Source organism: Peromyscus eremicus, chromosome 3 (genome assembly GCF_949786415.1).
Source record: "Peromyscus eremicus chromosome 3, PerEre_H2_v1, whole genome shotgun sequence".
Lineage (NCBI taxonomy): Eukaryota > Metazoa > Chordata > Mammalia > Rodentia > Cricetidae > Peromyscus > Peromyscus eremicus.
Window position 1 is genome coordinate 45,589,913 of NC_081418.1, and position 14,970 is coordinate 45,604,882.

The 14,970-nt window shown below is 40.4% G+C and overlaps 1 protein-coding gene across 4 annotated transcripts in view; it reads left to right on the top strand.

The window, feature by feature from the left end:
* The window catches only part of Lrguk (leucine rich repeats and guanylate kinase domain containing), a 110,726-nt gene that overhangs the window by 20,878 nt on the left and 74,878 nt on the right, over positions 1-14,970 (top strand). For all 4 annotated transcript variants that reach the window (XM_059257536.1, XM_059257533.1, XM_059257535.1 and 1 more), the window contains 2 exons: positions 7,275-7,399; positions 12,321-12,464. In XM_059257536.1, coding sequence (XP_059113519.1) covers positions 7,275-7,399; positions 12,321-12,464 — 269 coding nt within the window. The remainder of the gene's footprint in view (positions 1-7,274; positions 7,400-12,320; positions 12,465-14,970) is intronic.

A 14,970-nucleotide genomic window follows, 5' to 3' on the forward strand; every position in this document is an offset into this window, starting at 1 on the left:
GAGAGGGAGAGAGAAGCCACCTGGCTTGGAAATCTACTCATCTCTGGCCATGTGGAAGAGTGCTGCCCAGAGGAACCAGCATAGCACAGCCTGGAACTTTCTAGAAATCCAGATCCTTGGGTTCTGCGCAAGGCCTATTTGAACCAAGTGTCTGGACAATTTGAGGGCATGTTAAAACTAAGAAGTTGGCTGTACCCTAAAGCCCTGCCTGTCAGAGGGGTTCAGCATTCAGAGGCCTTGCCTGTGCCTCAGGATACCCAGAGAACAGAATGGAGCTGGATATGGAGAACTTTCACTCTGGCAAGATACTTCAGTGTGTAGCCCAGAATTGCCAAAGAAAACAACTCTAATGTATTGTAGACTCAAAATAAAGGATTCGGTTTAAAACATTTCTATCACAATGGTTTTAATTTTTTATATAAACTTAGCTTTCCATGTACAAAAGTAAAATATTAGAACTTTGTGAATGTCAAATAATGTAGTGATATCATAAAGAAAGGAATTAGGTTTTCTTTTTTAAATGTTGACATTAGATGTAGCAGTTGAGTCTTATTACTGACATATAAAGAAAGTCATTATTATATCAAGACTAATGGAAATCCAGAACATAGGCATATAGAGTATATTATAACATCTTCACCTGTGTTTGAAAAACCACAGAGACAAATAGCCAAAACGGACTGCTCTTCTTGAGCTATTAGTGAAATAAAATTACAAATAGTTTACTATTAGAAACTTTACAAAGTGTGATATAATTAACACTAAGAGATTCAGGAAAATAAGCCCTTTTTTCCTTAAAGAAACTCAAGTGACATATAAAATTTAATGAAATCCAGCACTCTTTGCAGTTTTTGTATTACATTTTATAATCCACTTGGTGTGCATGTAAGTTGTTGGGTGCACACAGCACAGTGTCCCCATGGAGGTCAGAGGACAACTTTTGGGAGTTAGTTCTCTCTTTCCACCATGTGGGGCTCAGGGATCCAACTCAGGCCATCAGGCTTGGTGCCTTTGAGCATCTTTCCAGCTCCCAAATCCAATACCCTTTCACAATACAACTCAAGAAACTAGAAATAAAGTGTTTTCTCTGAGTATGTTCTCTACAAAAGTATTTTAAGCACCCTAATCTAGAAATGCCAGCTGCTGGGAAGCATGTGGAGTGAGAGGATCTCTTTGTAACTTGTCTGTGGTTATGACATTGGCTCAACCACTTTGAGAAGACAGCTTTAAGGTCTCTTATAAAGGTGAGCGACTACACTCACTATGACCTGGCACTTCTAACTTCTGCAGTTAATCGCATGTGCCCGGAGGCTTGCAGAGGAGTGCTGATTGTGATGTTGTCTTTAATAGCAAAAATGGAAACACACCAATTGCTCATCAATAAGAGAAGATGTAAATAAATTATGCTATTGTCAGGTAATAGCAAATGATATAGTAGTGAAAATGATTGAACTATACCAATGGGTTGCAACAGAGATGAATAGTTAAGCTTTTTTTAAAGGCTTTATTTTATGTTTGCGAATGTTCTGCCTGCCTGTCTGTCTGTCTGTCTGTCTGTATGTATGCATGCATGTGCACTTCAAGCATGCCTGGTGCCCAGGGAGGTCAGAAGAGGGCATAAGGTCCCCTGGAGCTAGAATAACAGATGTTATTCCATGTGAGTGCTGAGAATTGAACCTGAGTCCTCTGCAAGAGCAACTTCTTTAACACATGAGCCATCTCTTCATCCCAGAGATGAATTTTAATAAAAATAAATATAACCTAGGTATAAAGGGGAAAGACAATTCAGTATAGTAAGTATTTCTGAGAGGCAGACACAAAGATTGAACAGGAAAGTGTGTGTGTGTGTGTGTCTGTTAGAACTGAAACTCAGAGTCTCATACACGCTAGGCTACTATTCTACAACAAAGCCAAACTCCTAGCTCCCTTGTATTTTAAAAAGAAAATACCAGCTTAATAGTCTCTTCTGTCTAAGAATTAAAAACTGAATTTCTTTTTATTTATTTATTTATGTGTATGTGTGTATGCATGTGCAAATGCATGTGTGTCCATGCATGCTTGCTTTTCTGTGTGTGCACCACATGTGTTCAGTGTCCACGGAGGCCAGAAGAGGGTGTTGTATCCCCCAGAACTGGAGTTACAGGCAGTTGTGGGCTGCCTAATGTGGGTGCTGGGAACCAAACTCATGTCCTCTGCAAGAGCAGTACATACTCTTAACCACTGGGTCATCTCTCCAGTCCCAAACTGTGGAAATTCTTAACTGAATCATTTGAATAAACCAATTTTGCTTATAATATAAAATAATTATAGTAAATTATATTAATATCTTGAACTACATTGCTAACTATAAGGTATCAATTTTTTGGTTTATCATAGTAGATTATTTCATCCTTCCCTATGTGGATAATTGATGGTTACTTAATAATCATCCTAAATTACAAGGTAAGAAACCTAGTTGAGGTGAAGTAGATTTATTTATTATTAAGTAAAGATGTTGTTTATTCTTTACAAGTATTGATGGATCATTAATAAATTACAAACATGATTCATAGAATTTAAAATCTAGACAGGATTTAGAGGCCACCCAGTGCTAATTATGTATTTGATGGAAAAGGAACTGGAGACCCAGGGAAGGTCAGCATCTTGTTGGAGCTAGCTGGTAAGCAGCTGCCTGAAGTCACTATTCTGAATCCTACTGGCTTGCCCACTCTGCAATCCACTGAGCGATTACTACTTTAATAACGCTGCCATTTAAGCTATATGCTGATGTCAGTTCTCCCTGAGACTCACTCCTGTGGCGGAGACCACTTTTCAAGGTGGTAGAGATCTCTCAGGATTGGTTGTGATTAAAGCCATCATTGTGACTCTCCACTCAGAGAATCCTGATGGATTTCGGCCTTATTTCTCAGTAACTGTTTTCTGTACACCCAAACCATATTTTATGATGGTAGACAAATGAATAAGAGCAAATGCTGAACTAGTGAATAATTCACGTCAAGCATTTATGAACTGCTGACAGCATTGCTGGAATGTAAAAATATATTGTTGGGTTCCCCAGGCCCCAGCCATAAAGTTATGCTAAGTGCCACAGGGTTCCTTCACGTGGTTTCCATAACAATCTAAAATTCCACCGTAAATGATTTATTCACAAAGATGGTAAAACTTCAGAGCTGGAAAGCAACGTGACTTTGAGTTCTTGGAGTCTTTCTCCTGATAGCTCTCTTTTAATATTATAATGCACCTAAGAGGATTAATCCAGTAAGCTAATTCATCGAAATAGTTTCGTGATTTATCAGATTGTATTTCTTCTTATCAGAAACTCCCAAGACCTCAGAAAGAACGTGAAATAAGAATGTTAGAAGGAGGGGCAAGAAACTCTCCATGAAGGACCTTAAAATAAGAAAATGGGAGATTAGAGGGATGAAGGTATTCTGTCTGGGAAGCATGGCTGGCTGGGAGCTCAGCTCCTCACGGCCCAGTCATGTGTACTGATTGTAATCAGCACCTGCAGCATAAGACTATTGGAATAAGTGTGTGTGGGGGGGGGGGGGGGGAGCATGGCAATATAAAGAGTGTGGTCATTCCTGGGAAGTGTATTCTAGGATTCCTCAGATGCCCAAGCCACGGATGCTCAAATCCCTTGTATACACTGAGACAGATGCTATGTCAAAGGTTGTCAGAGAAAAATGACAAGGGAAACATCTGTATGACTTCAAAACAGTTGTATGTTTTTTGCATCAAGTGTTTTCACCATGTGGTTGATTGGCTGAATGAAAGGGTGTGGAATCCGTGCAGATTCAGGGCCAGCGTATCCTTCACTTGTGAGCCTAAGTAATTTAGGAAAGTCCTTCAGTGTTAGGGGAGTGAGACGTGAGCAGTGTTCTCCACAGGGACGCTGGTTGAACTTCTTACTCTTTGCAAAACACCTTGAGCAACCACAGTGGAATCTGCTGGAGCCAGGGCTGTGGTTGCAGTGAGGTGCCACATTTCTCCTCCTTTCTCTCCTCCTGGTTCTCATTTCAGAAAACTTGACATGTAGCAGTGACAGGTACAGGAAGCTGGAGGTACCAGGGGGGTTGAGGTATCCTCTGGGGTCTCAGAAACAAGCTTCCGATCCCCGATCTCCCTGATGTCACTGTCATTGTTAGGACTCCTGTCTTCTGGCTCCTGGCCTTTGCCTGCTTCCAGGAGACTGCTCTTGACAGCTGCCCACTGCATCCATTCACTCTGCTGTGATTCGGAGCATCTCCCTCTTGGTTGGAATAGAGCTTCCAGGATGCTATTGTTTCTGAAACTGGGCTTCAACACTTGCTTCTCTCTGACACTGAGCAGATGGCTATTTGAAGTTTTCATGGCTTAATTTTTGTTGCCAAAGATTGCTTATTGCAAAGATATGTCCTACACAGCTGTGTGAGGTAATTTAATCTCTCATTTCCTATGTTTCATGTTCATCTTTTATGATAGTCCATATCTACAAAGAGCTGGACTTTGTCTGTTTCCAAAACAATTGTTTAGCCAGCCCAGAGAAAAAGAGATCTGAAAGACAGTGTTTTGAGTAAGTATCTGTTTGTGTGGTTGTTTTGGCAGAGACCTTACTCATAGGAGATTTGAAATGGCATATTGACCACCACCAAAGTGGTTCTGCCCATGGGTGGAATCTGGAACCAGTAAGAGAAACCTAGAAATTTCTGCTCTATTTGGTAACATATTGCTATCCAGTTTTCTTATTTATCTCTCTCCCTAGTCCAGCTCATTTTGGATTCAATCCCAATCTTGAGTCATCCATTTCCATGATAAGAGTTAGAGGATGTGATGCCTTGGCCCCATGTGATTATAATGTAGTGATGATATGAGAGCCTTATAGTTTTGAAGAATAGCTCATCCACACCCTTTTTAAAACAATTAAATGTGTTCTTTGACAATTTCGTGCATGTATATAATGTATTCTGGTTATTCTTGTCCCCACTTTCTCTCATTTCCATTCCACTCCTCAGTACCCTCTCTTCCCCATAAGTCTTTCCTGACATTCATGTCTTTTTGTTTTGTGACTCACTTAGTTTAACAAGGACTATCTGTGTGGTCATGGGTTTAAAACTATTCACCGGAGCCTGGTGGCTCATCAGTGAGTACACAACTCAGTGACAAGAGTGACCAAGTCCCCACCCCAGATATATCAGCAGCCAGTAGTTTAAGAGAGAGGGGAGGGCTCCACGAGCCCCTTCTTCATCTCGACTGTTGACCAGGCCAATCCTGTGCAGCCCAGTGCAGCTATAAGAGCTGCTGTGAGATCATGGTTCAAATGGCTGTGTCGTGCCCTGCAGACAATTTTACAGCTCTTCCCCCTATCTTCCAACTCTTGTTCATCTACCCCTTCCTCCATGACACTTACCAAGCCCTAGAGGGGTGTGTAAATGTCCTTTTTAGGGCTGGGCATGCAACTACCACTCACTTTCAGTACCATGAGCAGCCGTGAGTCTCTGTGTTCACACTCATTCACTGCAAAGAGAAGCATCTCTAAGACTGAAAGTTACATTTGTTTATGGGCATAAATAGAAACGTTTTGAAGGAAGTTTGGTTCTATGTCAGTTTAGCTGAACAGCAGTAGTTCAGTGCCCCTGGAGCCCATGGCCTCCTCAGCCATGGGTTTTTGATCAAGTGTGCGGGTCCAGGCATGGATTCTCTCCTGTGAAGTGCGTCTCAAATGCAGAGACAGATGATGACCTCCATAATCGTGCCATTATTGCTCTGGTATCACACCCAATTTTTACTTATTTTTCCCCATGACTTAACTCCTAGCCTCGTGCCAACTTGGGGTTATCACCATGTTACAAATGCAACATCTCATAGTGAAGGGTTGTGTAAGCTAGTTAGGGGTTTTGAATGTATCCTATTAAAATTTAAAAAAATTATATTTGTGTGCGTATATATATTTGTTTGGTTATGTACACATGAGTACAGATCCCATTGAAGGCCTGAAGAGGGCATTGGATTTGCTGGTGCTGGAATTACAGATGATTGTGAACTGTCTGATGTGGGTGCTGACATCCAAACTTGGGTCATCTGCCAGAGCAGTACCCACTCTTAACCAGTAAGCCTCTACTCCAGCCCCCTCTGTGAGGACATCCAGTCAACATTTTGAAATAATTAACCTGACTTTAACCTATGAGGGACTTGAGGGCAGAAAGTAATGGCTATTAAAGGAACCCGCTGATGCTAAAGGTGAGTTAATTTGGCAGATGAGTAAATACAAAGAACACTTAAAGACATCTTTTAAAACACCATCGCCAGGTCTTGGTGATCAGTTAGATGCTGTGAGGAATGTGAGAACATGGTGGTGTTACAGCTACTTGGGAGGCAAAGCTGGCTGGGCTCTGGTGGAGCAGTAGCATTCATCCCTGGGAACTAGTCAGGTGGTTTGAGGACAGAGAAGGTCTAGCTGAACAGTGAGCTTTGGAATTGCTGTTTGGGCCGACCGACTGCAAGCCTGGGACACAAGATCAACTTTAAAAATGTGATCCATGAGAACAGAAATGGCAGATGGTCATATTAGAGCAGACTTCTAGCTTCCTGGATTTGAACGGGAGAAGAGCAGCGATAGGAGCGGGACGAAAGGGCTGCTCCCCTCTGTGACAGGGTGGTGGCCTTCCAGCCACCCATTTGTTGTCGAGACATCTCCAAGATGATAAAGCCCTGTTCGCATTGCCTCTGGAGGGTGACCCTGCCTTCCAAACTCCCCCATGGAGATCATTAACTAACCCAGAGAAGTACTGCCCACAAGCCAGCTCCAAACTGCTGTTTTCTTCCATAGTATTAAATGAGTCACATGTGGGTACAAATGCTATGCCTTTCAATTTTTGTAGAAGTGAGGTTTTATCCTATGTGAAAACATATACAATTTAGGGCTTATCCTATATGGGGCATATAATATTCCTTTATTTAAACTCTTGTCTGATTTTTCAGACAAGTGATAATTTAACACTGATTGTATTTTATATTTTTATTTTTTGGTGTGTGTGTGTGTGTGTGTGTGTGTGTGTGTGTGTGTGTGTGTGTTTTGCCAAGGTGCTTGTGTGAAGGTCAGAGGCCATTTTTTAGGTCCTCTCTTTCCACCATATTGGGCCACCATATAGTACCTTCACCTGTTCAGCCATCGCCCTGGTTCAGCACTGGTGTGTGTGTGTGTGTGTGTGTGTGTGTGTGTGTGTGTGTGTGTGTGTTTAATCTTTCCAAAGGCTTTGAATAACATTTTCCTTAAACAGAGTTGTCATATACAGACAACGAGATAAAAGAAATCAATGGGCTAGAGAATTGCATCAGCCTGACCCACCTTAGTCTGGCTGGCAACAAGATCACCACAATTAACGGCTTAGGAACATTACCCATCAAAGTGCTTTGTCTGGTGAGTACAACATGACGCCATTCTTTGTAGAAGTAGCGGTTATTGTTTAAGAAGTGTATGAATTATGACCTCTTAGGATTTTTCTTTGTTGCTCCTTATAGTCTGGTGTGCATACATGCTCCTGTGTGTGTGTGTGTGTGTGTGTGTGTGTGTGTGTGTGTGTGATTAATAGTCCATGTTCAAGTAAAGCCAGTTTCAAATTTGGCATGCAAATTAAAAGAATTAGACAACTGATTTTCTAGTCTGTGAAAGAAGATCTGTCTTAACAAGTAGTTTTTAATATTATGTATTTCATTGGTGAAAATAACATTTGAGCATAGTAAGCATGCTTGCTGCTGTTCACACTCGATTGCATGCAAACAGAGCACAAGGTGTTTGCCAGGTACTGACCTCAGGCAGCCCATTCGTACAATGCATGCTAGCCTCCCAGTCTGGAAGTCATAAGTCATGCTGAGAATAACTACATAGTTCAGTCAGAAAGATTCTATCTGATTGATGTTTCCCAAGGAAAGTGCCCTGTGACATGCTGAGGGACCAAAACTCAAATGAAAGCTGAGACTGTTTGCTAGCAAGTCAGTAGGATCCCAAGAGTCCCAAAGATGCACATGCTGTTTATAAATTAACAGGGTTACTAGTGTGTGAGAGAGGGTGGTAATGCTGTGTATATACAGGATCCTTCCTTACTCTTTTTCTCCTTCCTATCCTTAGATGGCTTTGTTGACCTTTATCACACCCATCAGAGGGTGGGCAGGGAGTATTTCAATGAGGCTTGTATCTTAATAATGTTTATGTCTTTCACAGGTGGGTGTTAAATGACGTATTGGGTTTTGTATACAGTTTTTTAATTTAAAAACTATTTTTTTTAAATTTTATGTCTTTGGGTGTTTTGCCTGCATGAATGTTTATGTACCACTTTCATGCCTGGTGCCCAGGGAGTCAAGATGATGGCATGGGATCTCCTAGAACTCGAGTTACAGAAAGTTGTGAACCATGTGGGAACTGGGAATCGAACCTAGAAAAGCAGCCAGTGCTCTTAACTGCTGAGTCATCTCTCCGGGCCCATGTGCACATTTTTTACACACACATACAAATTCTTTATTTGACCAGAGATCACCGAAGTTTGGCTCTGTGATGATTTTTCTTCCTCTTAAAGCTCAAAGAACTTTCTAATGACCCGTCTAACCCTCCATGGAATTCAGAGAGGGTGGAGGGCTGGCATTCTAGTACCATGCAGAGAAATGTTTCATGATTCGCCTGAGATTTTATGTTTTCTGTGCTTAAGGAGTGACAATTATTATTAAAAACAGTGTATTTCAGTTTCATTCTGTGTTTCATTAATCACATACCCCTCACTGACAGAAGCATTTTTAAGTATCTTTTTCTGCCAATAAATGAGATAGATTGTTGTAGTCCCTGCACCCAGCACCCAAGATGGACCAGAAAATACTGAATATGCTATTACTCATTTTCACTGAAATTCTTTATAACCAAAAATGATACACATTAGCTTCAGCAGTTTATATTGACTATATTTTTCATTCACAGAATCAGAAAATCATTTGACTTAGCTATTGACAAGAATTCAGTTTACAATGTAGTAAGAAGAACAAACCAACTGCTAATGCTTTGCCTTCATCTTTTGTGGGACACGTAAAAGCTGGCAAGGGACCCTCACAGCTTGCCAATGGGCCATTCTGTCCTCCTCAAAACACAGTGACAATGCACTGCAAACCTTGAACTTCACCTTGTCGGAGTAAAAGCCATTTCAGTTCCCCTGACAGACTGGTAGATGAAGAATGTTTCCTAAATTAGTTTACTTCAAACAACTTCTCTCTAAAAGTGTTTTTTTTTTTTTTCTGTTATTCACTGCGAGGCTGGAGGAGCTATGTGCAGAAACTTCTTCATGTCCACATCTAGGGTGGGCCTTTGGGTTCTTCTCGGTGACAGACAAAGGCTCTACCTAGCTGGCTTTCAATCAGAAATTCTATGATTCTCAGCTTTTCTCAGTCTGCTCTCTTTTATGACCATAGGCTATCTAATTAAACTTTTCTATGCCTCTCTCTGCTCAGACCATCTACCTCTTTGAAAGCCATCAGAGACACTAAAGAATATTACATCTGTCCAGTATATAGAAAGTGCCTCACAGTCCTCTGGAGAAAAGGATATGGTATATAAATTTGATATGTGGGCAGTGTTTGAATGGGAGATTGAGCCCTTATTTCAATACCTTAAATTGATATGGATATGATGGTGAGCTCAGCATGGTCTCTTTCCTATTACTTTTCACTTTTTATAACTTTTTGAACTTTAAGCAGGAAAATTTGATTTCACTTTGTCAAATAAGGATATAAGGGTTTTTTTTCCTTTTTATTACAATTTTCTTTCAAACATATAAAGGTAAAAAGAATAGTATAATAAGCCCTCATGGGCTATAATCTACCTTTAAAGATTATTAACATTCTATTATGATATTTTAAGGGGCTATAGAATTATACTAGTGAGCACAAATCTGGCTCATTATTGAAATGAAATTTTATGAAAAATAAGATGAAAATGAGTTTCTAGCTATTCAATGTGCTAGTAAACATTACCAGTGAAAATATTCAAATGAAAGGGAATACAGTAATTTAATTTTTCAGTTCTTAAGTTGATATGGAAAGTTTTGAATGTTTTTTATTTTGTTTTGTTTTTGGTTTTTTTCTTTGAGACAGGATCTCTCTATGTAGTTCTGGCTGTTCTGGAACTTGCTATGTAGACCAGGCTGGCCTTGAACTTACAGAGATCCAACTTCTTCTGCATCACCATACCTGGCATGAAAGTTTTGAATGTTTTAAGGATAAGTAAAATGTAATATTAACTGAAAGTTTGAACTTATTCTTTATGATAATTTTTGACTCAAACCAAAGGTTAAATTTTACTATGACATTTTCCCGTTCCTTAAGGTAAAGAGGCCAAGGAACGAAGAGTATGTTGGGAAATATTCAAAAATGAAAATTATTGTTATTACTGTTATTGCCATGGGTATGTGGAGACTGAGAAAGAGGACAACCATTTGAGTATGGGAAACTTCTTCCTATTCTCATTGTCTGAGAGATGTTTATATGTGAATTATTGAAGAAGTAAATTGATTATCATTGTATAGTAAGCTACCCAGTTGTCATAGCATTGAGGGAATAACCATTGTTATTAGCTAACAGTTCTGCACTCTGTGCTGGGTTGGGGGGCTGTTTCCTCTGATGGGTTTACTGGCATGTCAGTTGGGTGGGGTTGACTCATCTGGGCTGCTTTGATGTCTAGATTTTCTATTAGGCTCAGGGTATTGACTCAGAGGTATCAGTCTGTCAGTCTCCTATTTAGTATCGGGGTATTTTCCCATGTGGTTTCTGCTTGTCCAGATGACTTCTCCAGAGTAGAATGGCTGGAATCCCCACATGGTATCTAGAGCTCCTAGGATAAGCAGAAGTAGCTTGGTCATCTTATATCTTGGAATTAGAACCGGCACACTTCTGTCATACTCCTTTGGTTAAGGAAGGTTTTATAGGCCAGCACAGGTTAAAGAGGAGGCACCATACAAGAGCAGAAATAACCAGACTCTACCAACTCAACCACCCCCACAGACTTTGTGAGATGATACACTTTAGAATGTATCTGGAAAGGAAGTATATGTGGGAGTTTACTGAGATGGTGCTAAAAGAGTGCATTCGGGTCATGATTTTAGAGACCAACATAAAGCTGTACTGATGATTAGGTTTCAGATGTGTATTTTAGTTTCTGTTCTAGTTGCGTTGATAAACTACTGTGACAAAAGCAACGTAAGTGGGAAAGGGATTCTGTGGGGGACCTGCTCCCACCTTTACCCCAGGGTACTCTTGAGGAGTGAAGGGTAAGATTTAGATAGAAGGATAGAGGGGAGAGAAACAGATAGAAACACAGGATAGCCTTGGGAGGGCCTGGATCAATACCCACCGGCCCAGAACTTTATTCAAAAGGCTTTTTATAACAATGCCAAGGGGCGAGGCAAAAGACCTCCCCTTTGCTAGATACGGTCAAGCATAGACCCTTCCAAACACCTGGTACCCAGGCCTGTGGTCCAATCACCCTCTTATGCAGCCCTGCTGGTAAAGCAAGCTCAGATCTCTAGGAAACCTCTGAGGGTTCCCACAGGTTTCTTCAGCTCACAGTTCTGGGTCACAGTCCATCATAGCAGGGGATTCACAGCAGCAGGAGCCTGAGAGAGCATGTCTTAGGGATTCATGAATTCACAGAAGCAGAGAGCAATGAATTAGAGCACACATGAGAGTGTTCAACTCCCTCTCTTCAGTCTTACACATTCCAGAATCCTCCACCTAGGGATTGGTGGTGCCCACAGTGGGTGGGGCTCCCCAACTCAATTAATATAATCCATCTCAGGTCTGCCCACAAGCCAACCCATCCCGCCAATCCTTGGTTGAGATTCCCTTCTCAGGCAGTATGTTTGTAGTAAAGCAATGGACAAAAAGAGGTCATGAACTTGCAAGAGAGCAAGGAGGGGCATATTGGAGGGTTTGGAGGGAGGAAATGGAAGAGGGACATGATATAATTATAATCTCAAAAAGTAAATGGCGTAATTTGAAAAATCAAAGGATAACATTGTAGCATGCATTGTTAAAAGCTTATATTACTAGTGTTTGACTTTTCTACTGACTTGAAAGTTCATCCTGAAGATGAAAATACTATATCCTGACCTTTCAGGTGAAAAACTAGGATTTTCTTCTTGGGTATCTGTGTAGACATTTAGATAGGTGAATGATGGAAATGGGGGTGGGGAAAAAAACTTTTTTTTTTTGAAGAATTTGGGGCCCATGTCCAAATATGAAGATTTGCCACTTTACATTTTCTTGCACATTGGTTTAAAACACAAATTGTGTTTTATCCATTTTAGCGCAACAACCAGATCGAGGCCATCATGGGTCTGGAGGAACTGAAAGCCTTGCAGAAGGTGGATCTGTCCTACAATCAGATCAGTAGCCTCCAGGGTTTGGAGAACCACGACCTCCTGGAAGTGATCAACCTCGAGGATAACAAGGTGGGTAATGTGGGGTGTGGCTTCCATGGGAAGTGAGCACACTAGTGGGTAATGTGGGCCGTGGCTTCCATCAGAAGAGAACATACCTGTGGGTAGGGACAAAGATCCTGTATCGGCTTTTCAAGGATGGTACGTGGAATGTCCTCAGGAGTACTGGTCTAGCTAACTTTCTGGGACAGTTCTTAGAGAATGACTTTTTGAAAAATACAATCATTTCTAAACGTTTGATGATTCTTAATTACAATGTTTTAAAGGTTCCAATTGTCATCCTGTGTGTATAATTTTCTGAAGTCATTGTGTTCACGCAACATTTTCTGTAGAAAGAAAGCATCCAGAATATTAAAAATGTCCAAGCAAGAAGAGACAAGAGAGTATCCACAGGCTGATATCTCCTCTTGTTTACATTTAGAGAAAAGTGATTGTTGGTAGGAGAGACTTGGGGGAGATGCTGCAAAAAAGGATACAGAACTTCAGCTAGAGGCCAGGCAGAGGGATGCATTCAAAGATCTAGTTAGTACCATTAACTGGAGTTAACAATGTAATAGGGATTTTTTTTGCAGGAGTGAGGGGATGTTGAGACAGGGTCTCAGGTAGCCTAAGCCGGCCTTGAACCATTGGTCCTCCTGCTTCCACCTCCAAAGTGCTAGAGCTTATAGACATGAGCCACCACTAGTTAGCAATAGTGGTCTTAAGAAATGCTGAGAATGAGTTTTTAATGTTCTTACCACCAAGATGATAGATAACCTTTAGGAAATAGTGCATTAACTATATTAGCCTTTCTACAATGTGTGTGTGTGTGTGTGTGTGTGTGTGTGTGTACTTAATATATTTAATATATATTAAAACATCATGTTGTACATGTTAAATTTAAATATATAAAGTTGTATCTGTAATTTAGTAAATGTAAATGCCACAGGAAAGGCTTAACCATAAAAATTAAGCAAAATAAAGAGACATAGAAGTGATTCCTTCTATACTGCTGGTAGCAACAGTGTCTCTTGGATGGGTTGGGAATGAATTTGTTTGTAATGTACCCTTTACTTCAAAGTTATGTTCATATTGTCTGTCTGTCTGTCTGTATCTCTCTCTCTCTCTCTCTCTCTCTCTCTCTCTCTCTCTCTCTCTCTCTCTCTCTCTCTCTCAGTGATACTGGAGACTGAACCCAGAACCTTTTGAATGCTCTACCACTGAGCTATATCTTGAACCCCAAAGTAATTAATTTACTTAATCCTTCCTTCCCTCTTTCCCTCCCTCCCTCCCTCTCTCCCCTCCCTCCCTCCCTTTCTTTTTTTTAATCCCCCGTTTCTTTTCATTCTTCTTTCCTTGCACAGTACTGGGGTCTCTCATATGGTGCTCCCATGACTGAGTTGTATTCCAGAGAACTTTCTCCCAGCAAGCTTGCATCATTCATTAGGTGGTAAACAAATCAGCAAAAGCCAGTTGTTAAGGTCTGAGAATAAACACAGTTTTAATCTTAGACAAGACTGTTTGTTGAACTTTACCTCACTTGACCTATTTACTGAGTTGATTTAGTGACTTCTTACAAGGTAACTGATTCTATTAGATGACCTTGGTCCATGTATCTTGTGTTACAGGGAGACAGTACAATTTCTGTTCCAAATGGCTTTCATGTCCTTTTTATGAATTTGTCATTGAAGATTGACTTAAATATTTTGTGCTTAAAATGAGTCTCATATTTATACAAGGGATGTTGAAAAGGTGGAATATGCTCATTAAATGCCAACTCAGTACGTCTAAGAATTTAAGAGAAGTAACAGCAATGGCGATAAAACAATCATAGTAGATGAGAACCTAGGGCTTTGCCTTCAGAAATGGGTGTGGGGTACACTCCAGAACAGGAGGCTTGGATGGGCCATGGCTGTAATGTAAAGTTACTAGCACGAATAAAAGGAAAAAAGAAACAGGAATTGTTAACTTTAATAATACACATTATTTAACTAGGTATCTCTGAAATGCAATTTTAGCACATAATCTACATTCAAATTTATTATTGAGTTGCTTTGTCTCCTATTGTTTTATACTGGGATTTTGACACTAGGCATTTATGTCATAGTTGGGAGTACGTCTCACTGCAATTAGCCAGAATGAGGGTCTACAAGCACCTTACACACAGTGTATCATTCTCTTGCTTTTCAAGTCACTTTGCAGACTACATTGGGAAAAGGTGAAAGAACAAAGAAGTATGTTTAAATGAAGAAAGAAATTTATAATTTTCAAATGTTAGAGACTCTTTTGTAAAAAAGTGGCCACATGCCCTCCAGAGGACTCCTTTGGCAAGTCAGTCTTTGACAGTAACATAATTCCCTGGTTCCCCACTGGGCATGTTGGGAGTAACCTACAGTCCTTTGAAATGTTATTTGAACATCTGAAGAGTCCCTTAAAGGGTTTCTTTAGGATAGTTGAGAATTTTTTGATTCATGGAGGGAAAATATATTTGTAAAGGGAGCACAGCATAGGAATGCTGCATCCTCTATGATTAAATGTG